Source organism: Vanellus vanellus, assembly GCF_965231255.1.
Source record: "Vanellus vanellus genome assembly, chromosome: 11".
NCBI classification, from domain to species: domain Eukaryota; kingdom Metazoa; phylum Chordata; class Aves; order Charadriiformes; family Charadriidae; genus Vanellus; species Vanellus vanellus.
This window is the reverse complement of record NC_138916.1, coordinates 15,874,202-15,900,580: the sequence shown is the minus strand read 5'-3', so window position 1 is coordinate 15,900,580 and position 26,379 is coordinate 15,874,202. Positions and strand designations below refer to the sequence as shown.

Below are 26,379 nucleotides of genomic sequence, written 5' to 3'. Positions count from 1 at the left end.
TCAGCCTATCCATTTCTTATGCAGGGCAGGCAGATTTGTTTATAAACAAAGTAGAGATTGATAGACTCTTTGTCATGAGAATAGCAATAATGGCATTCGCTGCAACAGACGGGGGCACGTCCAGTTGAGGAAAGATGATAGTGTTTTGAAGCAATTTTTATAAATCCTACCCTGACAACCCAGTATGGAGAGAGATACAAGAGAGCAACCAGACAGCCCCGATTCCTCTCCTTCTTGGCAGCCTGCCTTGCTCCCCAAGTGCCATTTTATGCATAGCAAACGTAAATAATTCTGACGCACCTACCAACCCCCTAACCTTTGTGCTTCAGAAACACTGCTATATACCATCAAACTGACAGTGATTTCATGTTATGTGGCAAAAAGAAAAACCCTGAGCGACAGCAGCAAGGTTGGGGATGTCAAATGGAAGCTGTCACATTTATTTAGCCCCGTGATTCTCAAGACAATCTACATAAATATTGCTTTCCTATCCCCACCAGGCAAATGTTAAGAGCCCTCTGCATCCGGCAGGGTCCCGCGCCTCCCCCAGCCTGGCCGATGAGCCTGTGCTCCGCTCCTCCTGACCCAGGAGGGGCTGGCAAGAAACAAAACGCCAGCTCCTCTTGTTCCCAATGATACAGTCCATTAAATAGTTTCCTCATCCTTTCCCGCTGCAGTTGTAGCCAAAAGGGCAGTTTGGAGCGAAAGCGGGAGGGAATGGCTCCACCATGTATTGAAATGTGATCTGCGAGATACGAAGTTCGGGGGCACGTGTTGCCTCAAGCCCCGAAAGCCTCCAAAGCTCGCTTGCTTTTCCTATACCAATTAGTTCCAGCAACTCCAGTGAGCCCACAAGGACCAAGCTTGGTGCGTATTGGCGGCTTTGCTGGAAGCGGCTTTTTGGCTTTTGCTCAAAAAAATAGTATTCAGCTTTAAAACCAAACATCATGGCTTTCCCTCAGCTTGAATGTAGCAGCAAGAGGTCATTAGCCTCTGATTATGTTCTGTTACACTGACATGGCCTCTTAATTTTGTGCCTAAAGTAGAACTGGAGCAACACTCCTGCAGTCACGCTAACCAAAGACATGTAAAGATGTCTCAGGATCCCAGGCAAAGCACCATGGTTAAGCCTCGAGGCAGGACACCGCTAGAAGCTCCCACTGGTTTTGGTGGGGCGGAGGCAGGTAGCGTGTTGAACGGGGCTGGACTTAATATATGCATTTAAAACATCTGTCAGATTTGGGATCCAGGTTTCCACTGTGAAAAATACTGGCTTCAGCGCAGCTTTGTTGATGTCCGTGGCAGGCCGTGCCATACGGCAGAGCGCTGAGCCTAACGTGACTGGCGAACTCAAAGAGCCTCACAGACAAACCTAGAAATAGGTCTGCCACACGCAAAGCCTGCCCCATCTTTTTTGTTGTTGTTGTTGTCGCTCTCCATATGTCAACAGAAGTTCAGAAATGAAGAATGGATTACAATACTGTCAGGACAGGTCCAATTTTCTCATCACGTTTATTCCCCAACAGTCGTGAATGGTAAGAACCCGTCTCCCTCCTGTAAGGCAGGACAGCTGGCAGCACAGCAGAGCTCAGGGGAGCTGCAGGATGCTCCGCCACATGCAGCAGCACCGATACGGTCATCTCAACTTCTGCTTGCACAACCCTGTGTGAGACGCAAACACATCTTACTCTGCATCTTTCATTTGGTGGCATGAAAGAGTTTGATAAAGAATTGATGGAAGGCCAAGTCTGATCACCATCATTTTACGGAATCATGGAATCATGGAATCATTTAGGTTGGAAAAGACCTTTAAGATCATCAAGTCCAACCGATTACTAACTAGCCCATATTGCAAACTGCTACCAGCTGTCTTGCTCAGGTTGCAACTTTTCTGTACACTCTGGCGGGAAGCCCAGCCGGCCAATACTGAAGGTACCTTCACCCCAGCCAGGTGGACCTTTGCTAACATAGGGTGGAGAAGCACCTCGGAGCACAGGCCAGAGACTTGAGTTGCTGATCTTATGTTCGCCCCAGAGCAAGAGGGTTAAATTAATTACTGTATTGGCAAAATAGAAATAAAACCGAATACAAGCATTTTAAGATGAAAAGGTTCATATGTACTGCAGGCATGGTTTCGTTCACAAAACCAGTTTTCGCTGAGGAAGCCTTAAGCTGCTCCGCAGCTGGTCCTTGAGAATTCCTGGAATTTTAAATGATGACACAGAGTAGCTTGGTGAAAATAAATGCAATCATTTATTGATTGATGGAGAAGTTAAACATGTAGGAAAAGTGAAGTTGCGTTCAAGAAGGAACACAGAATTTTGACAATTTGCTTGATCGTGATTGGAAATATTGTGTCCTATTACTATGAGGACAGTGTGCCGAGGAAAATTCACTATCTTCTTCCTGATTTCCAGGATGGTCTGGAGAACTGGAGAGCAAACAGCCTTCCACCCAAAAACTTACTCCATCCATAAAACCTGTTCTCTGTTATTCTTAGCATCTCTTTATTGTTTAACACACGGTATCCGTACTTCACACAATATTTGGGACATTATGAATGGCCCATGTACAAAATTATAGAACTTAAAGTAATTTTTAATAATATTTTACAAAAAAAAAAAGAGCTGTTTTTCTCCAGATGGAGAAATCATTGACCGCATTTTAGACTACATTACAATCTTGTATTCAGATAAAGGAAAGAACCGTATACCAAAGCTATGGACATGAACCTTTTTTTACTAACAGATACTCCTTTTATTTTAATACAACTTCAAGGAGCTATGTAAAGAGTAAAATTATTGTATACACTAAAATCAATCAATTATACACTAAAATCAATTTTCCAATAACCATTTTTTGCCCAGTTTACTGTAGGACTTATCTGGCATTTTCTTGTTTTGCTCATGGATGCACATAATATTTAAGTACTAAGAACTTTTACCATAACAAGTATCTAATTCCAGAATGGATCAAGAACTGCATTAGCAGACAGTTCACTGGAATAATAAAACTGTTAAGTATCAAGTAGCTCATTCCTCAAAAGTATGATGATAAGAAATGGTCCTTACTGTTATAAACAGTCACACATTCTTGTTTCTATTGATTCTAGAATAAGAATTCAAATCAGACATTTGCTAATTAGAAGCAAATCAATGCAATCCTCACCACTATCACCACATTTACACTGTTTTGGTTTTTTTTTTGTTCAAAGACAAATACTGTATTTTATTGCTCCCAAAGTCATATATGACTATTAAAAAGTCATGATTGATGGATCCGATGTCTTTGGTTGGTCACTCTGAAGGTGGGTTCGTATCAGGATACTTTCAGCAGCCTTCATAAAGAATTTCATCTACTTGGACATCGTTTTCTGCCACAGGCACTGATTCACAAATCTGTTCCCTAAAAGCCAAGGCAATCGTGTAAGGCTTTCCACTGGGATGTTTCATACATCTTTCAAGATAGGTATCATAATATCCTTTCCCTCTTCCCAGTCTGTTGCCTTTTTTGTCAAACCCAAGGCCTGGCATGAAGATAAGGTCAAGACCCCCTGTAGAGAAATGAAATAAACATTAGTGGATGCACCATGTATTTCCTGATGGCTTGACTACATCCATAGAACTTCAGACATTTGCAAAAATGCAAGCTTTGTGTTTTGCAAAATGCTTCTCTCTCTTTGATCAGATGAAAAAATACTTTGAATACTAAACCTGTAAATTTACATTTTCATCTTAACAATTGCATACTAGATCAGCCACAAAATAATTAGACCTTGAAAAGCTAGAAGGAAAAAGACCTACCTTATAACAAATTTATTTTATCATTTTAACCCCACACTTCCAAATACTAATGATTATGACTCTAAATCCAGGCAGAGATTGAACTCAGGGAAATGAAATGCAGGAGGAATCAGAAAATCAAATGAACTTCAACATCAGACACAAAAATAGAAAAGGAAAAAAGAATGTGCGTACGAGAAAGAGAGCATCTTCTTGACACAACTGTAAGATGTCATGAACCTTCATTCAACCTCCCAAAACCAAAGAGCCTTGAACACAATATATTCTGAAAGTGGGTATTTGCCCTCTTCTATCAAGATCGAGATTTGAAGGCTTGTCTTTTCATGATGTTGGGTTCCTCTTCTCCCAAAGGACTTTCCTCCTGGGCCTCCAGCAATTTTCACTGCTGTTCCAGCAGCACACACAGGCATTCTGCTTGCCTTCCCTTCTGCAGGGATGTATGGGCTCTCCAAGACTCTTCTGAGATTGCACTTGATTGGAACTCAAAAATCAGTTAAAAAACTGACACAAGCTGCATAAGCTGCTGATGGACAAAACAGACCTGACCTGCGGGTGAAACCCTGATAAAAGGCCCCACCAACCACCTCCTGTGGTGGAGGGCAAGGTCAGCTGAGCTCTTTCTCTTGCTTTGTTCATACTCTGTGAACGGATGTGGAATGGCACCATGCCAGGTAGCCAGCTACAATTTACACTCGGCTGCCCACTTGTTTCGGGGGTTGATTCACGTCGCTGCCAGGTAGGCAAAGGAAACCGGCTGCCACGCTGAGCGACCGCCAGGCACGGAGGCAGCCAGTGTGCAGATTCCCATTACTTATGCAAGGCTTGTTCGTTTAGTGTGAGAAGTCTTGCAAGGACATCCTCTAAACAAATGAGCTTGGCTGGCCTGGAACTGACCGCTGAACCCAGGAACATCCCACTTACTCGTTTCACAATGCAAAGAAAGTCTTTCATTACTTGCTGCTGCAGCAGAGAGACACTTAAGGAGAGAAGGGCAGGAAGGGTAGTGGAAAGCCAGAGCAGACTAAAACACAGCTGACACGAGTCTGGAAAGAAAGCAAATGCTGCGTCTCAGTCCACTGCTTCTTCCTTCTTACAGGAGCGGTACTTAGCCTTGAACAGCATTTCTACAACTAGCTTCTGCTCCTTCACCAGGGCTCGCTACATGTAGCTGGGGAAGGATGCCCAACGTTCAAGGAGATGTGTGTGAGCAGGTACTGGAAGAGCCAGAGCTAAGCAGTTTTTTTCAGTTTCTAGGGAATCTGAGATCACGTATCAACTCCAAACTCAATTTGGAAGAGCACATTAAAAGTTCACATAAGACCAACTCATTTGCACACACTTCCCAGGCTCCCGGAGATTTCCTTCCACTGTTCGTCGTTCAGAAAAGAGTCACTGATGTGAACACCCATCCATCATGACCTGATGGCTTAATTAGAACATAGATATAAGATATGCAAGGCAACACAGTGTGAGACGCTTAGAGAAGATCAGTCTTGCAAATCTGGCACCACACAGTTAAAAACCGTGTTTTTTTCAAAGAGGTCAGAGGAGTAAGAGGAGGGAATTAGCCAAAGGGCAGACCACAGAACATTACCAATCGAAATAAAAGGGAGTCTGAGTGTTTTACCACACTGCAGTCAACTTTTGACTCATAGGACAGAAAAATGGCAAATGGCAAAGAAAGAGGAAAAGAGGCACGAGGGCAGAAGTATGGTCTCACTTGAAACAAGATGCCCTTTTTATGGTATCGCTATGTACATCATGTTGGACATACCATGCCACATCTCCTCAGCCTGTAAGTAAAAACACATATTTGCCAATTGTCCAGCCTATGGACTAGGACCTAGAAACTGGCTGATCTTCTCCCCGTTAGCACGCTCAGTAAAGGATTCTGCAGGTCAAATCCTCCCCAAGTTACTCTTGTGCTCACTACTTACCCTGTCCATGATTTGCCTCACATCAGCTTTGCACAGCTATTCAGGTGGCCCAGAAACTGATATGTACCAAACACTATTGATGCGCAGAAAGAAACACACTCTGCCTTACAGTTTTTTAAGCTGTTTTAACTTTGTGTGGCAAAAAGCAGGACACATTTGCAGCCGCTACTGTTGGTAGGTAAGAATGCACACAAGGGGCAAACCTGCAGAGTAAAAAGGTGCCATTTCTCTTTACATCTGTATTACAGGCAGGAAGAAGACAAGTCAGGGGAAGCACTAAGGAAAGAGGGAATTGGCAGGAACACTGCAGGGAAGAAAGATATTTTCTATGTAGTTTAACTGATAGCACAGGGCACACTCGAGTGAATTGAGATGTATTAAAGCACTGTGTTTTATTCTGGGTACTCTAGAGAAACAGGGTCTGTTTTAATGAGTCAGCTCCTCTATAATCATGGATTTTTTTATGCTGAATAACTCAAACAAGCTTGTGCAAATCTCAATATGAAAAATGATGCTGTAAATACTGTAACAGTTACCCTTTATATTTTTCTTCCACTGGAGCACTGTGATACTGAATGCTTTTGCTCTGACTCACAACACTGATATCAATGCAGCTCACACCACACAAGATTTAAGTAAAATGCCAAGCGAGACTTTCAGTAGAAAAAATGACAGAGCTACCCTGCAAGGAGCCCGAGGGCAGTTCAAACAGCATTAGCCCCTAATCCTACCCCAGGAGCTAGAATGAACGGCAGAGAGCTGCATGGAGAAAACTCTTCCCCACCGCATAACTTGGGGAGCAACAAAACCTCTTGTGGTGCCTGCGGCAGCGTGGGGGGAAGAACTGTCAGAGGATGAGAGGTGACACACAGATGAGACCAAGATTGTAGACACAGATGAGACCAAGATTGCAGACACATAAGATTACTATCAGCAGTGAGCATACATCAACAGGATGGCAGCTGAGTGTAAGAACATCTTACCCCTCTCGGCATGAGGCCCTCATGCTCCCAGGCCCTTCTAGCCCTGCAGGACCACTGGTTGCCACTCAGGATGCCCTGCAGGCTTGCTCCTTTCTCACACCCTACTCCCCTCGCTCCCACAGACCACTATGTGAAATGGCATCCTTGTCCCTGAGAAGACAGAGCAAGTACTTGGGTATCAAACACCACATCAGTTTTTAGTGTCTCATAAAACACACACTAAGAGAGGTCTCACATTCACCACCTACTTCTATCCCTCTCCTTGTAATGTCCACTGTCCCCCGTGTGTCTGTAGTTGTTAACTGGTGGTTCTTGGATCCCAGAGGGACCTGTGACTACATGCCAGGAGCCCAGGAAAGCACACCCACAGTCAAGAGGCGTTTGCTATAGGTAATCTGTGCTTCTCCTGGAATACTTGCATGTGGTTTGCAAATTCCTAAAGGCTGAAAACGCTGTCCCAAGCAAGAATGTATGTAGCCTCTACGTAGAGAATATCAATACTTCTGAGCTCTTGTGGCCACAGCTCCTTCAACTGTGTAGCACCGTGTGTGAAATAATATACCCTGACTTATTTATCAATGTGGGCATACAGCCATGCTGACACGGCCACACAGGTTTCATTTATATTGCTAAATACAGCAGGGACAGAAAACAAATTGATTTACAGGATCACAGGTGGTCAATACTGTTTAATTGTCAGCACACTGCCTGGCACTACCAGTCCAAGTGACACCCATGCCCGCTCCAGGGGACAGGATTCCCATGGGCAGGAAAGACAGAAGAGTACAGGTCTGTCTCCTTCCACCCTCCGCAGTTTTCCTACACCAACAAAACTGGTTTTGCTCCTCCAGACACACACAGAGGCTTTCCTGCCACTTGTCAGAATATGCAACGCAAATCCTCAGACTGATGCTACAGAAATACTGCTCTGATGGTTTGCCATGAGGCCTCGTATTATTAAAGACACTACGGGCTGGGGAAAAGATAAAAAAACCAGTATTGCCTTCGGGCCACAGAGGCACCACATGAGACCAAAAAAAAAAAAAAGACAAAGCAAATTCTGTGTAGTGTGGAAAGGACTAGTCTGTGCCACTTAGCCCTGTGCTATTTAGCAGTATAGATACAGTCATAGCTTCAGAACCTGCCATGTGGGTGTACAGGCACACCCGATTTGCACTGACTTGCATACATCTATGTAGACATACCTTATGTCACAGAGAAGTGAAATGACTTGCCCAAGGACTCAGGAAACGCGTGGCAAAATTACATGCAAAAGGCAGGTGTGCAAGCTGTACGTCCCCTGACTTAACCAGCAGACCAAAACGTTAGCATCCCCTCTCTGGTGTTTTAAATAGGAATACACGGTTTCGCTTCCTCTAGGCAGCTGCGATGAATCTCCTCAGTTCGGCAATGCATTTCTCATTACCCTTCATGATGATATCAGGTTTGATTTGTTCCCCAGGGAAGGATTTTCTCCTTGCACCTCATTACCTCTCTTCTCCTTAATCTGATGTTCCTATTTGAAATGCCAGCCGGCATTTTCAGAAGTGTTCTTGACAATGGTTAATTATAGAAGAGTCCATCAAACAGCACAGATACAGGTCATGTAAAGACTGCTGGGGACTTGTTCTGCCCTCAGAAGGAGCAGTCAGCATGACCCCTCTCCTCCCAGGCTTGAAGAGGCTCCACCAGCCCACTGCCACCCGCCGTGTGGGGTCATTCATCTCCCCCTGCACATTCCGAACGGAACACAAAACCAAAATACTCCGTCATCGCTCGCCACCACTTGCTTTGTGGACACAGTAAAGTGCCTGGGACCCATCAAAGAGGGAGCCAGGACTCTTTTGATCCTCACCTCCAAAGCACTTACAAGAGGATGAGGCAGAGGCCGAGCTGCAGCACCTCCTGTGTCCCTGTACAGAATGGCAATGTGCTCATAAAAATCATGCTCGCAGCACGGATGCCTTCTGAGCTCGAGCCTGCAAGAGGTCGACAGCAATCAGCTCTGTGTGCTACCACTGCTGCTCCTCACAGCAGTTTGAGTTTCTCCCTGAAGCACAGAAGTTCATGCGTCGTTTATGCTGTCCCCACAAGGATGGTTTGATCCTCCCAGCCTGGTACCTTGGGCAGGAACGCGCTCTTCAACGGTTGGGTTTTCTCCCTGCACAGCTCGCTCTGCGGCGGTGGTCAGGGACTCCCCTTGCTCTCCTTAAATGTAAATTCTTACATGAGGTGCAAGCCAGAGCAACTAGGACAAGAACAGCTTTCTGTTTAAAGGAAAGGAGTGTTTATGGTGTTATGCACGCCATAAACACTGCCAGATCAGTGTAGGCACAACCTCTGTGGAGCTGACAAATATCTGAAAGCGGTTCATTTACAGGGAATGAAAGCCTACTTTGGTCCTTTTCTGATCTAGCAAGGACCACAATGGAGACAAGAAATAAACCATTTGGCAGTAAAACCTTACTTTTCAGAACGAAAAGGGTGCAGTAACCATCTGCTGCCTCTGTATCTGCTACTGTGGCACAGAAGAAAAATGGAACTTATGTCATTAGATCCTAACATTGAAAGTACCAGTCTTGGTAACATGCAGGGTATGGGCCAATGAGTTGGAATAACTCAAAAATTTCTAATTAATGACAGAGTTGTAACTGTAACTTTAATTACTGTCAGCATCAGCATAGCTAGGCCTCTTGGGTAGGCGTTAGCTTCTCAACGTATACTCTATAGGGCACAGATCATCATCTTCTTGTCTCTACACAGCACCTAACACTGTGGTCTGGGTTAATCACCAGACCTCAGAGAAAACAACTCCACAGAAGTAAATATTTCAATTATGCTGGAGCAAAACAAATCCCTTCCCCTTTATAACAAGTATTAAGCCTTCTCCGTAGAATGCCCTGGGTGCCCCTCGCACCGCTACTGAGGTTGCTATTTCCTTCCAGAGAAAAGTTTTCTGCCCTTTGGAAAAAACCTGCCCTTGGTTTCAGGGGCAGCATTTCTGCTATTACACACTGGCCTTGGTATAAGGTCAAAAAGGGAAATGCCAGATCTCTTCACTACAGGCCTAATGCAGACCCTGTGCGGATCCTGGAAGGGATGGGGTTGCTCCCAGAGCAAACCAGCTTGTTATCCCAACTAAGCTCCAGAGAAACCAGATACTGTTATATCCCAAAGCAAACGAGCAAAGAGACAAAAACATTACCTTTTGCTGCAACTGATAAGCATTTGAAAAAAAGTCATTCAAAACAATGATGCTGACTTCTTCCAGTAGCACAGTGGATTGCAGACATAAATAGTTATGTTCTTAACTTTGCCCCAGCCGGTCTGCTAAAATGTAAATACAATCCCTTAAACAGAAAGGGAACTCTGATCTGCTAATTCCTATTTGCTCACATGATCCAGCCTTTGCAAATCAGTATCAGAAACTCAGCATGAATCCTCATCTCCTCGGAAACCTAAGTTACAACACAAAGGATCAGATCCTCAGTTACTGTAAATCAGCATTGTCCTACCAATCCCATCTGCACCAGCCTTGGGAACTACGGGAAAAATACCCCGAGTTACTGACACGAGTTCAAGAAAAATCAATTATTTTCTCTTGTAGGTATTTGTTGTTGGTTGTTCATAAACAGTTCTCTAGCACTTACTCTGTATCCTTGTGATCCCAAACAGCTACCTACCAGGACTAAAAGTTGTGTTCCATATTAGACTGAAAAAACAGCTCATTTTAAACCGCAGTCAGTAGCTTTTCCTCCAGGTGTTTCCCCTGTGCGAAAACCTTTAATTGTGCAGTACCACAGCACTTCAGCAGGACTCACTGTTTTCTACCTATTCACAGACATCTGTTGCTTTAGAAGGAAAGCCAGAGAGATGCTCACTTCTTGCCGAGCACGCACTAGCCAGGCACAGGAATCAAAAATCAAAGTATCACAGCCAAATCCTACAGGCTCCATCCATGGTGTCCTGCTCACGGTGAGGCCCTCAAGGCTAATGCTCACCTCATCAAGGGAGAAATGCTTTAAACACCAGGGGCAATCACTTGCTTTATTTTCCTTCCTATTTGTGTATGGGAATTGCAGGCACTGGGAACCTTTTGTGTCCTTTTGTCTTCTAAAAAACTTTTTACCCACATCCACGCACACCTACAACCCCCCAATCTACCTTTTTCATACATACAGATGCCAAACAGACTATCTCCTCTGCAATCCACACCCCCAGGTAATTGGCCCACTAGCATGACTGAGACAGCTTCTGTTATTACTTCAATAAAATATTTTGCAGAAAATAGAACCATCAGCAGAATCTACAAACAAGCACGGAGCAACTCAGCGTTTATCTGTCTACTCATCCATGTCAGTGCTTTGTGTCAGCATGAAACATTGGTCTCCACAGTTCACACTTGCCCTTCTGAACTACAGCATAATAAAATATTTACACTTCTCCCTGAGAAGCTACATGATAGCCATCAGTCATACAGGTTTAAAACAATGGATTGGCAGCAGCTCTCTCGTTATTAAACCTGCAAAACACACTAATAAAGCTGTTTGATCAGCTCCTGTGCCACTAAGCTGCCATCAACCAAACGCCCTCCTATTTTGAATTCCTTTAAAAAAAATCTTATCAATTTAGTACCAATGCATTTGAAAGGTAAAGCGCACCACACAGCATCAGCTGTAGTACATCAGCCCTGCACAAGCCTATCCTGCTCTGCAAATAAATATCCTTTCATGTGTCATCAGGGAAGCTACTGTATAAGGCTAAGACTTGCGTTCAAATTCTACCTGGTTTCACAACGTGGGAAGACTGTGCGAGGCTATAACCATCACACTGACTTCCCCCGAGGTTTAACTCGCAGTTATAGCTGAGCTCTAGTGTCTCATTTTCAGAATTTGCTAAATGTCTAACTAAAAGAAAATCTGAACTTTTCTATTTCACTATTATTCATCAAGTCTGCGTAAGCCCCGTAAATAAACCATAACCACTTAATGCCACCTACAAAAATGTCTGGTTTTGCAAATTCAGAGTAAAGGAAATAATTGCTTAGAAATGCTTTAGCTATCAGTCTGTGAAAAATTACTTATCTAGTCCTGATATTCAGATATGCGAGCAGAGTTAGAACAGCTTGATTGGGAAAATATGGGCAATGAAAAATGTTTGGTTCAAAGGCAGCTGGGTTCTCCTGTGATTTTAAAGCACCAAAATACCCTGAAACAAGACGTACCAAAGAGCAATTCCAAAGAGAGGACAAACGGCATTAGAGCCACTTTACAGCACATCAACGCATCTTGTTAAATCAGGAAATGCTGACTGCAAATCTGCTCCTTTGGGGAAACTCACAAGGCACTGGTGCTTGAACTGTTTATATTGGGACTGTCATAACACTGCTGCAGCCTAAAATACAGGGATCTTTGTGTATCTTTAGGTGTTTTTACGCAAAATTCTTTAAGATCTTATCAGCTATGCTTCCCACAGTGTTTACCTGAGCATTTATTTAAATACTTCCACTCGATACATGTGCATGCGCACGACTTCATTTCTTCACCCTTGCTCCTCTTTTGCATGCTGCTGTCTGGGTATTTTTAAATCAAAATATGACAGAAGTGAATCATTTGGGGATTTTTTCAATACATCACGCATCACTATCAATATTTCCAACGCCCTTTGACTCACTCAGCAGATAGCCGGTGGTAAAATGCACAGAAGTGCTGGTGAAACATCAACAGTTAAGACATCAACTTCTTTGTCAGTGCATAAACCTGACTCCCGTAAGGAGTTACACCACTTGATGGGAACATTAGGCATGCTGACAGGCAGGGTTTATCGAACATGTAGAGTCAGCTGGTTTGGAGGTGATGGCACCCTCACTGTTGGTGTCAAACGTGTTACCATCACAACAGCTGAGAAACCCTGCTTCTTCCATCACCAGATTTTCTTTTATCTTTTTAAGCTTGCATAGCTTAAAAAACCCAACTGTCTCTGGAATCCTCCACCTCCCTCACTCCAGCCCCTGATTTTTTGGAGACATTAGGCTGGAGCACTTTTCTCCTGTGTGTGAGACTACAATGCCTGGATGAGATTTTAATTATAGGAAAACAGCCTAAATGACACCAATGCTCCACAGTAAATCTATGGAATACTGACACCTGCCGGCAAAGGGCTTCATGTCACTCCTGGACTGGAATTTGCCCTCTGTCCACACCCCAAAAGCTGATTCCCATCTCACAGGCACAGCAGCCAGCTCAAGCAGGAACTGAGTGCAGTTATGATGCCAAACATGAAGACCAAGAGCTATCCTTACACTGCAAAGAGCAGCATGACTCTCCTGCTCCCTGAGAGCCAGTGGCTCTCAGCCAGATCTAAGGAATTTTCCACTGTACAGGGGAAATGACACTGTATTTTGAATCTCAGCAAAGACAGTGGGGATTAACCATGCCAGGAAGCCAAATTTTTTTGTAGCTGGAAAAGTGCTGACCTGATTTAATAGCCCGCTAAGCTGGCAGAAGACCAATCCTAGGAAAATGAAAGAAAAAAAAAGTAGTAATTTTATATCAGATTCATGAGCTGAATCTGCTCGGCAGCGAGTACTGGAGGTGGCACCGGGGGTTGCGAGGACGAGGGGAACACAGAGCTGGAAGCAAGAAAAAGGCAGCAGGACTGCCCCTTCTGGCACCAGCCAGCTGCTGGCAGGGCTCAGCTCTCTCACCAAACCCCATCTTCAGTCCGCGTTACCGTGGAACGGGCAGCAGGAAAAAGTTCCCTCTCCTGTTCTCCAGACTGTCCAGCTTACGTGCACCAAGGCACTGAGATGAGCTTGGTGCTGGCTCTTACTTCCCAAAAATGAAAATAAAGCGAGACAAAAAAGTTTGTTTGGATGAATTACCGCAGCCAGCGATACTTGTGTGTTTGCATTTCCCCCGTACGAGTTTGCTGTACAGACTCAGGCCACACTCCAGAAATGAACCTAACCTCTTATTTGCTTTTGAGAGACTCCTGTCTCTAGGAAACAGTATGAAGAAAATGACAATGCTACTGTTCACCCACAGTGTAGCAAAATTAGCCCTCTTTGAAACAAAACACTTGAGAGTCACTTGCAGTGAATTTCAAGCCCTTGCCTATGTTGCTTTCACTTCTCTTTAAACTTTAATTGATTAGAGCAGAAGTAATCTTTTTAGTTGTTTTGCTGAGCGCAAGGAGAATGTTTTCTGCAAGAAGGCAAACATGGATGTGACACCTAAGATGATTACAAGGAAAAGCACTCTTTTAAAGCCTTAATGAACTTTATGAAAGCAAAAGGCTGTAGTGTTCCAGAGCGCTCAACCCTCCAGGTTCACTGCAGGATGCCCTGGCACAGGCGGTATTAAAATTAAACCCCACAGTGTTCACGGTTTAGTCTGCACCAAGGAAATTCAGGACATAAGGACACCAAAGGGCATTACAAAGCGATGCCACATAAACACATCGACTTTTGCATTTCAGAGCACATTTTCAAAAGCCTTTCAAAGAAAAAGACTCCTTGTAATCATGCCATACCCGTTTCTGAACAGAAGCACGGGGAGATGCTCAGCTAAAAGTTGGGTGCTGATTGTTATTAAGCTGTTTCAGAGAGCTGTGGAAGCTGGTGCAGACATCAAGGGGAAGGCCAGACACCAGCTGCAGGGGAGAGCAATCCCAGCGCTGGGGATGGAGTTCCACATCTTTCAACTGAAGGCTGGGATGCAGAAAAACTCTGAGGGAAACAGTTGCTATCACAGCTGGGTCCAACACCTGAAATGCTTTATTTCCAAGCAAGTATTTTCCTAGCTCTACCTGTTACAGAACATGCTACACAGGATAATGTAAAGTTATCTTATGTCTCTTTAATACTGGAACAGGTATTTTTGTAATGACACATCATTGTGGGATACCTGTGTGGAATCCAGTAAAAAAGATCTGCTCAGTGAAAAGCAGTTTTATGGTATATACAGAAAAATAATAAGCTCTACAGTGCCATCACATATATTTCATAGTATGTCTTTACCTGGGCATAAAATGTTCTCTCAGGCATCTTTTCTCCAAAATAACATCAGAGAGATTGCAAAGGTTGAAAGAGCAATGGCTAAAACTCTTAGAGGTCTAGAAAAGCTTCTATATGAGAATAAGAAAATGGACAAAGTCTCATAGAAAAAAACCACAATTGAAATAATACAGGTTTAACCAAACAATGAATAATAAAAAGAAAGTAAATCAAACATCCTTATTTACTTCTCATCATAGAAGAATGAGGTATCACTTGAACTGAAAGCAGCAAATTTAAAATGAATACAAGGAACATAATATTTCACATAGCGTAGGAACATAATATAATATTAACATAATAAGGAACACAGTATTTCACATTACAACTAACCAACCAGTACAACTCACAGCTGTCAAAAGGCAGCAGAGCTAAGGGCTTAACACAAATAAAATTAGATGCTTAGAGGAACACTTTGAATGCCCACAGGTATAGAAAAACCAGAACCTGTTTGTAAGGGGATATGCCAGGGACTGCAGCTGCAGAGGTAGGAAGACATTTCACTTATTGCCACATAGCTACAAGTTGTGAGATTTCCTGACTCTTGTAAAACACATGATGCTGGACTGTCCGTCCAGCACTCTGCTCCTGCACTGGGTGAGGGGAAGCATCCTCCCTCCACAAGAAGACTCATCACCAGAATGTTAATGCCTCACTTGCGCTGAATTTGTTCTCCTTATGCATATCAAAATACTATGGCTCATTGTCTCCAAGCAGAAGTTCATTCCAAACTTTAAATCATTTCATTAAAAAATAAATTGCATTAAGAGCTAAGCCTTGATTTTCAATTTTTTTTTTCGTGCCATGCTCTCAGGTTTTCTTTTTTATGACCAGTGTAAAAAGATTTTAAATTATAATCTATCCCTTGACATATATTGTACTGTAAGTTTTAATCAAGTCTCCCAGAGGAAAAGAAAATCTAATACTACCCTCAATCACTTTGCAATCTTGTTTGGGATATTTTTTGTTGGTTTTTTTTTTTTTTCCTAAGCAGTAATATTTAACATCTCAGCTTTTCATATACCCATATTTCATTTGTTCCAGATACATTCCAATCTGCATATATCTCATTTAAGTATTCACAGTTACCCCTGAGCATTATTTACTACACGTCTTTTTTCAGAATGATTAGCATCATTTTGTATGTTCCCATTATGCCTTCATGTACAGCTATACAACATCTAATGGAGCTGAAGTAGCATATTAGACCTTCCCTGTGCTTCAAGACATAGCATTTTCTCCTCACACCATTTTTTATTTCTAAACTCTAATGTGCCTCGTATTTCAAAATCCTCCCTTTGGGGGGGGGCGGGGAGGAGGGGGGCTGTCCAACCCATTATCTTTTTTTTACATCCCATTTTATTTCGCAGCTGTAAGTTGAACCTATTCTTCTTAAGACTGTATTGCCACCACTTCAGTCACACTTCTAAAGAATGTGCTAAAATTTGGAATATCTAAGAATACTGATGGCATCCCAAGGCCATCAGTCCTGGCAGCAAATGCAGCCTTTTTTTGAATGTATGAATAAATAGCAGGAGTTTAGAGACAGGTGAAAAAGAGTTTCTGCAAACTAAAATGTTTCTGCAGGGCAGATCCCAACGGCAAAGTTTAAAATAGGGCAAATAATCACTCAGGAAGAATTTCAAACTACTTGAAGTTGTGTGGAACTGTAGCCTTGAGGTAGCCAGCATCTTCCTTGCAAGAGGGTCCCACTTCCCGGCATTATTAGCCGTCGTAAACCAAATACAATCCACGCAGGTAAGCTGTCTCTGTCTGTTTCCACTACCAACGTGTTATTGTAATTTACGCAACAGCAAGTCTCAAAGTGTTCTGGAAGTTATTAAGGGCAGAACGATACAACTACCCAAACCTCAAAAGCCAACATCCAAAGGGTTACATGAAAATGAAGCAGAAAGAAGTTGCTGCTAGACGTATGTTAGTATCGCCTCACTTTGTTTGAAAGTGGGATCTTTCCTTATTATTAATAATAAATACACTGTCATTTAAAGCACAGATTATCTAATTAACATTTCACTAATTATCTTGAAGGTACAACACCAATATTGTGATCAGTAGGCAAGTTTCCAGTACTGAAAATGCCAGAAGTCTCCAAACTAAATTACAAAATACAAGTCCAGTTCTTAATACCTTCATTTCTGGGAGCAAGAACATGTTCTGCTTTAGCAGAGTAGTAGCAGACTATTCAGCATTCCCCATTACATATAAGATGCTGTATTTTCAAGTGCTGCCATTTTTCATCCTGGGTATTTACGCCAAACTGAGGCGGGGAGTTATGTTTCTTTTTGTTTCAGGCAAAACGGTTCGCTGGTTTCTAAGACCAAAGCCAGCAAAAAACATTGATGGGGAAGGCTCTGTTGCTCCACGCTTCGAGGCAAGAACTTGAAACCTTGCTTGAAGTACCCACTGTGTCAACAATGTGGCTTTAGCCTTGTTCAAATCCATTTGAGATGGGCTTATACAATGTTGTAAATGTTTGAAAACCTGCCGCTTGCACAGGCTTAGGAAAGACATGTCAGGGCAAACGCTGGGACTCTCTGAAGATGCCACCCTCTCCGTACCACTGCTGGAGTTACAGCGGCATGGGTGGCCCCACAACTCTCTCTAGGAGCCAGTGCCAGTTTCCAGGGGACGTTCCCTTCATCCTGGCTGCTCGTTCCCACCCCACAGACCTTGTGCTGATACAGCCACACAGTAAACTGGATCTGCTCATCTGGGTTAAAAAAAAAAAAAACAAACAGCAAAAACAGGGTGGAGGAGAGGAGGAAAATACCCTTCATCCAGAGCAGCAGGCTGATCCAGCCTGGAGAGGCAGGAATATGCTGAAAACATGAGGAGCGAAAACTCCTTAAGCCAGTATTGCTGCAAAGACAGAGCACACGGAGCTGCAGGCTCAGCTCCTCCTGCCAGCCCCAACCGCAAGGACTCCGAAGGACTTTCATTTCTGTGGCTGCTCCTAGTCCCACTGACTGGGGCAAGACTGGGAACTGAAACATGGAAGGAAATGAGGACTGAAGTTTCGCTAAGATTTTTTTTGGCATGCCACCCGTTTACACAATCCCTCATCACCAGCTTCCTACCAGCCCTTCAGTTGCATCAGTCCAGATCTGTCTGGTGGCCCTGTTTGAGAGAAGAAGAGCCTTTTATTGGCACTGAGTTACTTCTAACCAAGACTGGTTTCCCAGTAATGTGGCTGCAGGGGCATCTGTGGTGGCACAGGAGAGGAGGGGTAGGGACCAAGAGGAGGACAGAGGGCAGTAGCTTATTTAATCAGGCACTGTCCAGAAGAAACAATCACAAAACTATGTATTTTGTACTGTTTAGTACAGAAAGTACTATTTAACGGATTTTTTCTAACCCAATGAAAAACAGAAAGATGTCAGCCCAGTGGGGAAGGAAATGAGTAAATTGGGACGGGGAATCTTGTGTGTCTGGAAGAGGACAAGTGAAAGAAGACAAAGCACATGATCTCCTCCTCCCTTTTGGCAGGGGCAAGCTATTTCTGTTGGCCCAGCTGCCCCTGAAATGACAGGCTAGGGCTGAGAGCAGAAGGAAACGGGCAATATGGTGAGAAAGGCCAGAGGACACTTGGAGAGGGAGATTCACATAGGCTGGGCAAAGAGCGGAAGGATGGAAAGGCGTATTATGGTGGCAGAGAAATTAAAGCTTGGAAAGGGGGTCTAGCCCAAGGATGAGACAAGTCTGGGAAATCATTTTGGAGGGAAAAGAGAAGAAACCATAATGTTTGGAAAAGCAAACAAAAGAGTCAGTGTTCACTGGTGGCAGCTCCTCTGCACAACCCGGGCTGGAACCAGGATCCTGAGCCTCTGCTGCCTCTCCATCAGCAAATACCAGTTAATATCTTCAAGTCACTGAACCCTGTAGTGATGAAGAGCCCATACAGAAAAGAAGACTCCACATTAAAGTTTGAATAATGCAGAGTAAAAAAGGCCTGCAGCTCTAACCTGAAAAACAGGGAGAAAACAAATGACTGAGCGCATACTCGTCAGCGGCATTCATTAAGACCAAGCAGTGTTCATCTTTTGCATCTTTCAAAGAGCCCCGATCACTGCATCTGGGTTCATCTTTGAACGAACCCAGATCCAATAGGCAAGGACTATGTAATAACGTACTTAAAGACCAAGGCAGAATTTACACAGATAAATAGGCCGAAGTAAGTTTGTACGCATAAACCCATTTCTTGCATTTCTTAGGAGAGTTCCTCACAATCCATTAGAGTAAGCAGATTCAGAGCCATCATTTCTAATAACTCTTCATTTTTTTGGCCAAAGAAAAATATCTAGGCCAAAACCCCTCTCACCATCACCCAGGTGAATGTTTTAAAAGCTGTCTATAATTTATTGTACACCTTCAACTACTAGTCAGTAGTTCAGTTCAGTGATGAACATTTAAGCATAACATTTCCTCAGGTCCAAGACTTCCAGCTGAGATTCCTCAGTCCAAAGTTGGCCACCTGCCTCCCTCCAAAGAAGCCACCTCCAAGAATTTTACCATATGGAGGTACTCAACCCAGTCAATTTTTTTTTGAGTCCCAGTAAGAATAATCTCTTTTTCGGAGGAATAACTTATCTTTTCACCCATAGTTCTCAGAGCAGGTTTAAGTAATAATAAATAACATTATAAATGAGGAAACCCATGTCCAGCCCGCTGAATCACACCGCCTCCCTAAACCACATTGAAATTAGAGCTGCTGGTGAAGTGTCGTTTAAATTTCTGTAGGAGTCATGATAAAAAGCAAACAGGGAGCATGGTTTTATCTGATTTACTCCTTCCGAAGTTGTGCAAGGTATCCACACTCCTGTAAACAATTACTGCAACCCACCTGAACTTTCACCAAAATATTACCTTGGGCAAAACCTGATACCAGTGCACCTTTATACTTCTGATGGGCAAGGATACAAATGGGAATTGGTACCTATTAAGAAAATGTACCATTGGCTTGCTCCAAGAGTTGTTTATACCTTTCAGTCATGCACCTACATACACCCCTACTCCAAACAAAATATCTGAATATTCTTCCACCTTTCTTCTTTCTGTTGCTCTGTCCATTTAGCCTAAAGAAATCAACTTTTCAAACGACAATTACTGTCACCCATGCATGGTCGAGAAGACGACAGACTTTCTCCTACCAAAACGGCAGTGATCTTTGTTTATGCCAACAAGGTGTAATGTGGTATACTGCCACGATCAAAATGGGTAAACCCCGATCCAACAGAAAAAGGACTGCCTCCAAAAGGAGAGGTCCCCGTCTATTCAAGTAGCTTGTGAGTGCCACCAAAGACTTGGAAACTCTATGCAAAAATTATACCTAGTCCTATATTTGAGCTATTCCTCACAATAACCATGCCTGAACTTTTAAGGACAGTGTGAATTTAAGCTTTTTGTCATGCAAAATGAATACACTCAGAAGTGACATAACTTATTTATGTACCTGCAGGGTATTTCTTGGAAATTACATAGCAACTTATGCCAGCAATGGGAACATTACTAATATAACACCATGTTATCTCCTTATAACAATGTAAATGCCTCAGATCACCACAGTATTTGATAACATCACAGAGATAAATGTTTCATCCATGCATAATTCCAACAATGGAGGATGGATGTAGTAGCGAGGCAATTTGCATTCCTGCAAATGTACCAAAGTTCAAAAAACACAGTAGCTGAAACAGAAAATAGAGCAAAAGGAATGTAAAGACACACTGAGATGCAGTGTGTGTTTCCGTGGGGACAAATTGGGAGGGGGTCTGATTATACAATAGTGAAAAAAAACCCTAAACTTATTCTCTAATCTACAAAAACTGTCCAAGGATAAAGGACCAAGGTCCCACTTCCAATCCAAACCAAATTAATTCCAAGTTACTGAGTACAAACAGACTAAAACCAAGCTTCAGGCTGAACAGGTCTGACATGGACATAGAGCAATTGTTACAACTGGCAGTTGTAGCTCTCTTGGCCTCTCTCTGTAGACTGCTGTAGCTCTCTGGGCATTGATCACTGCTCATAACCATACCCTGGTGCAGAGGACAAAACAACAGCTCCAGAATTAGCCAGGTACCAAAGGCTTCTTCTGCCTTCCCCCATCTTCACTGCCTGGCACCTGGACCATCCCCAACCGACACATCCCAGTGCACTCCACACCAGGTAGTCCTTGCTCCCATCATACCTAAAATTGTGTGTTTACTGTGATCTCTGTGACAGACTTCTTAAATTCAATTAACAGCAGCTCATCAGTAGCACAAAAGCTTGTCCCGAGTGCCTGAACTGAGCTCAGTGACAGAACCCTGGACATTTTAAGGGTTACCTTCAAAAGCCCATAAATCCCACCAATATACACTTAACTTTTGTGACAAAAATTAGGAAGACAAGTAACAGTGAGAAATATTAAATGTAAAGAAGATGTTTGTATGAAGCAGTGAAATCCCTTGCTACGTAAAATGTGGACACAGAAAGGATTCTGAATTAGGAGAGAAGTAAAGATCGAAAATAAAAGAGAAACAAATATAGTGAAGTGTTCTGGGAAAGTACATTGGCATCCCAAAGCAAATACAAACCCAGGTTCAACCAAACGGAGACTTATTTATGTTCCTTTATCAAGCATTAAAAAGCTGTTAAGTCTGTGAGGTGTGGAAGCTGTCTGCATGGTGAATTTCCACCTAGAGAAAATTTTCCCAGACTGAGGTTTCAAGCATGAGTTCAACATGAGTTTTCCATTAATAACATTAAATATTTCTGCAGATGTTTCAGGAAGATATTAGTGTGTTTACAAAAAGAATGCAAATAATGAATGCAGACAGAAAAATAAGTTTGTTTACAAGTTTGTAGAAGTTGGGGAATTTTAGGTTAAGAAAGAGAGAGGTTATTTTGGGACCAAAACACACTTGCTATATATAAATGAACTTTTAACTTTTCAACCCTATGAAGAATACAGTGTCTGAGACAGCAATATAAGATCAAAACTAAACTGTGAGAGCATACTGATGGAAAAGACTTTGCAGTATTTATCCAGGCCTATGAGAAAGTCCTTTTATTTTCAGTCTAAGGTCTCAGACTGGAGAGCTGTTCTGCATGGGCAGACTCCATATCAGCACTGTGATTCATCCATGCAATACAATTTGCAGGATCAAAGATTTCAGAAAATTCTCATGTCAGCCTACACGCATCACCTGAAAAGTTCCCTACCTTTCAGGCAGCACAAACTGAAGTTCTCAGAGTGCATCCTAAAACTGTGAATCCCCCCTGACTTTCAATGGCAGCCTAAGCCACTCCCAGCAAGCCACTGCCTCCTTCACGAGCCTCTGTGTTATGCCTGCTGAGGCTGCACTGAGGATGTCCACGAATGGGACCAAGAAGCTGATTTACCTGGAGGGCTGAGTTTCCTTCAGCTGGATCAAGCTGTGCAGTCTTGTTCCTGCCCTGCTGGCATATCACAGGGGTGCCACAGGGTAGAGAAAAACAGGCAAGAGAAAGGAGCATCTGCTTACATCAACTTAAGCACCTCTACAACATATAAAACCAAAGTGTAACATTTCATTTCACTCTTGCCATGAGATTATTTCCTACCGACCTCCAGGCTACAACTGCTCAACAACCCCACAACGTAGGAAGAAAATACTCACCACCAGCAAGAGCCTCCTCTCTTGCACTGTCATCATCACTAGGCTGAAGAATATTCCAGGATGTCAAAGTCAGTGAAGAAATGTCTTCAGCTGATGATAACTTCAGCATGTCCATGTGATTGCTGTCAGGCTTGTAACGTGGGATGAAACACTCTTTGCCTTGCTTAAAAATGTCCTTAATGATTTCTTCCGTCTGGATTTCATCTGGCATGCTCAGAAAGATTGCAATTCTTTTGGATTCTTGGTACTTGGGATGGCGAATCACCTACAGGGGAAATTGATGTAATCAGTTGATAAAAAGCTTACAAAAAGATCGACTTACTTTATTTTAATTAAACACACAGCTGGAGCAAAATATCCATTGAACAGGGTAGAGATACAAACTACCACGTATCATAACAGAGAATAAACTGACTTTGTTTCCTACTCCAACACTTCTACCGTCAGCAAAATCAAAACAGGCAAATTTTTGCACCCAGTGAACAAAACATTGTAACACAGGTTTGGGCCAGCAAAAAATAATTTTGGAGACAATCTCCTGATCCTTCAAATATTTCTGCCATATAGTGCAGACATCCTCAAATGCCCAAAATCACTGGAGAAAGATACTGCAGGTCAGAACTGCAAGACATGAGGTTTTTGCATTCCTTTTCTTCCACCCTTCCGACATGCTGCATCTCTCACCTGGGCCTAGGTAGAACGAGAAGCGCATCAATGATAATAACTCAAAAGAAAATTACCATCAGAGCAGCTGACTGCAGAGCACAGTCTTCCAAGACCAAGTCCCTCTTTCTTTTTTTCAACCTGAAACGCCTTCCCTACAGCAAGTTTAGATATATGACTTCAAACATCACCAGCTTCTAATAGGTGATCTTATTACTGCATATTTTCCAGAGCTTGAAGGAAAGATGGCCTTGCCATTCTTGAGGTTCTCTGAGCTGGGCTTATAAAAGACTGAATATAGGAAGGAAAATAAAAAATGCTTATATGGTGAAAAAGTGTTAGCAGATTCATACCTTATTATGTCTTTGCCCCATTCCAGATTGAATTCCACATTAAAAATTGAGAGGAGGTTTTTAAAAGCTTGTCTTCTCGTTCTCTAGCACCTTGCATATTTTGTTACTTACGTCTGGACAAAACAAATACCGATGTGTTCCTTCTCATTTAAATGTGATTTATTCTTATTCTATACACTTGCAAAAATCTGTCAAAAATATCAGACAATTGAGAAACTGTGCTTATCTACGGAACAGAGAGCACAAAATCCTCTGCTCTGTGTTTGCATAACTGCAGGGTAACTTGCTCTTCTGAACTGTAGCCTTTGCCCTGGCCCTCTTTTGACAGATAAATGCCCCCATGCCAATTTAGATATGTTTCTCACTCTGCTTTTTTTTCGTTACAGCAATTAAAAGCCCAGGTGAAGTATTCAGAAGATGGATATATTTTTGTAAGGGGGAAAAAAAAAAAAGAAACTGCCTGGACCAAATTATGGTAATGGATTGCTTGGCCATAGAAATGTCTTAACAATTCAAAACCATATTTTAGTTCCTTTTGTAATTTGCCCAACCTTACACATGGATTTTTCCAACTAAGTGATTAAACTCTCAGAACAACAGAATTTCCATGGCAGCCTTTGTTTGAAAGAACAGACTATTTAGTCAAATTGCAGACTCCAGACAATGCCTATGATTCATGTTGTTGAGGGCCTCCAGAGCTGAACCTTCTCATGGGCTTGGAGAAGAGAGAAACCCAGACAGAAAACTCTCCTCTTTCAAATGGGTGCTGTGTGCTGTGGGCACCACACTGGTCCAGGCTGCTCCGATGTGTCGACTAACACATTGATTATGCTGTATAGAAAGAAATGAGGTTGAAGATGTAAAACCACATGCCAGCAGGAAGACAGAGTTTCAGATGTTTTCAGAACTGTGACTATGAAGTTGCTATGACTCGGAGCAGTTTCTGAGAAGAGTGAAAAAATTTCCACGCTTAAATATTATCTGTCCTTTGTTCACCAGCTGATGACTGTTTTTGCAGAATCAGAGCATGCAAACAGCATGACTTTAATCGTGAACATAAACTTTAAAAAAGAATAATCATCCAGAAGCTAATTAAAGACTAGTGGCTAGGTCAGCCTGTGAAGCTATTTCACTTTGAATTTAAAGATCCTTTTGAGATAAGATTTTACGACTAAAAATATTGTTCAGGTGTTATAAAATAACCTACTCACTTTTATTAGCTGCAAGCACTGATATATGTTATACAGCTACATTTTCAGCCTTATATTGTTCCAAATATATTCTCAGCATTTTCAAAGATTTCGTCATGTCTGCTGTATTACCCTCTTGTATGGAAGTGGACTCTGGTTTCTGCCACTTGTGCAATGCCACTCTGTCTCAAGAAAGCTCAGGATTTTCAATTGTGTCAGATTATGAAAATGGCAAGATAACATCACTTTATATGTCACGTTTCCTGATGCCTTCTTTTAAGCAAAACAAAAGCTGTATTGTTTAATGTACTCTCAGGAGCAGAAATGAGTGCTCTGGTGCTGAGTTTATCAGCAGCAGTTACACAAAGGCTGAAGGCTCCTAAAAATTTGGTACCACATGGGCTATGCGCTTATAAAGTTGGCAGAGGACTCCGCATTTTTTGAGAGGATGCACGCCAGTATTCTCTAAAAATTGAGAGATTTAAGTCTACGATGTGTGATTATTAAAATGTGTTATCATGATAGTAGGACACTATGTGTATTTTTTTTTAAAAAGCATTCCCAGTGTAAAGAAGGTTACGTGAGTTCCAGTTAAGCTTCCTATGACCTAAAGTTTTTGTGCTGCCACGTCCCACTCATGAAGCGGCTACATGTTAAGTGAAGTCTGTAACACAATTTGAGATTCTCTGGCAGGAAAATAACAATATAAATGTAGATCATCTAGAAGTACCCGCTGGTGCTGGGGAAAAAAAAAAAAAAAAGGAGGGCTGTGCTCTGCTACATGCAGTGACTGCAAAATAAAATTTTATTGTGTTTATTAAAATGATAAAGTACATCTATATAAAAGCTTTGTAATCCAAACCAAACAGGACATTTCAAAAGTACACGCCGATACCATGCTGTGCGAGGACACCAGTTGGGTAAACCCTGCTTGGTAGCTTTTAAAGCAAAAAAATTACATGAGAAATAAAACTGCGTGGAAGAAACACCACTGAAAGAGCCAGAAGGCAAACGACAGCCAGTTAAACACGAGGCCAAATCCAGACAGTGGCTACATTTTTCTACGTTTTGCCAGGAGCAGGCCATAAAGCCAGCCCCGTGTGAAACACCTGAGACGGGCACCCACCAGGCGCCCGGGCGAAACCCGGCTGTGAGGGGCTTCTGACAGAGTTTGTCCCCGGTTTCACTGCCCCCCCCCCCCCCCCCCCCCCCCGCGCCTTTAACATAACGACGGCCGGCGCCGCTCCCCGGTATTAATTAGGAGCGATGAAGGGCGGGGGGGAAGGCAGCGGCCGAGGCGGAGCTCACCCCCCCCACCAGCCCGGTAAGGCCCTGTCACCCTGAATCACCGTTTCAGCCCACAGCGGGGCCTGGAAAGCCCCCGGCGGGCTTCCCCGCGCAGGGCCCGGATGCTGGGCCCTCCTCCCGCGCCTGCTCTTCCCGGAACCCTCCGGGGCCGCGGCCCGCACTCGCCGCGGCCCGCACCCACCTCGCCGCTCAGCAGGCGGGACTGGCGGTGCTTCTCCGCCGCGTCCAGCGCCCGCAGCCGCTGCCGCAGCTCCCCTCGCAGCGCCCGCTTAGCGGCCCGCAGCGCCGCCGCCATCTCGCCGCCCTCCCCCGGCTGCTCCATGCACCGAGTGAGCCCGGGCCGCGGCGCCGGCCTGGCCCCCGCGGCGCTGCCGAGCAGGGCTCCCGGGGCGGCCGGGGGTCAGCCGGCCGCAGGGTCGCTGCTC

At 43.3% G+C, this 26,379-nt stretch overlaps 1 protein-coding gene across 1 annotated transcript; it reads right to left on the bottom strand.

Moving 5' to 3' along the window:
- Nucleotides 1-2,634: 2,634 nt before the first annotated feature.
- MTHFS (methenyltetrahydrofolate synthetase) lies at nucleotides 2,635-26,276 on the bottom strand (the record flags this gene model as incomplete). The annotated part of the gene is made up of 3 exons (XM_082489040.1): nucleotides 2,635-3,553; nucleotides 22,441-22,705; nucleotides 26,136-26,276. The coding sequence occupies 3 exons, from the start codon at nucleotides 26,274-26,276 to the stop codon at nucleotides 3,330-3,332; spliced, it is 630 nt and encodes a 209-aa protein (XP_082345166.1). The 3' UTR covers nucleotides 2,635-3,329.
- Nucleotides 26,277-26,379: the final 103 nt, after the last annotated feature.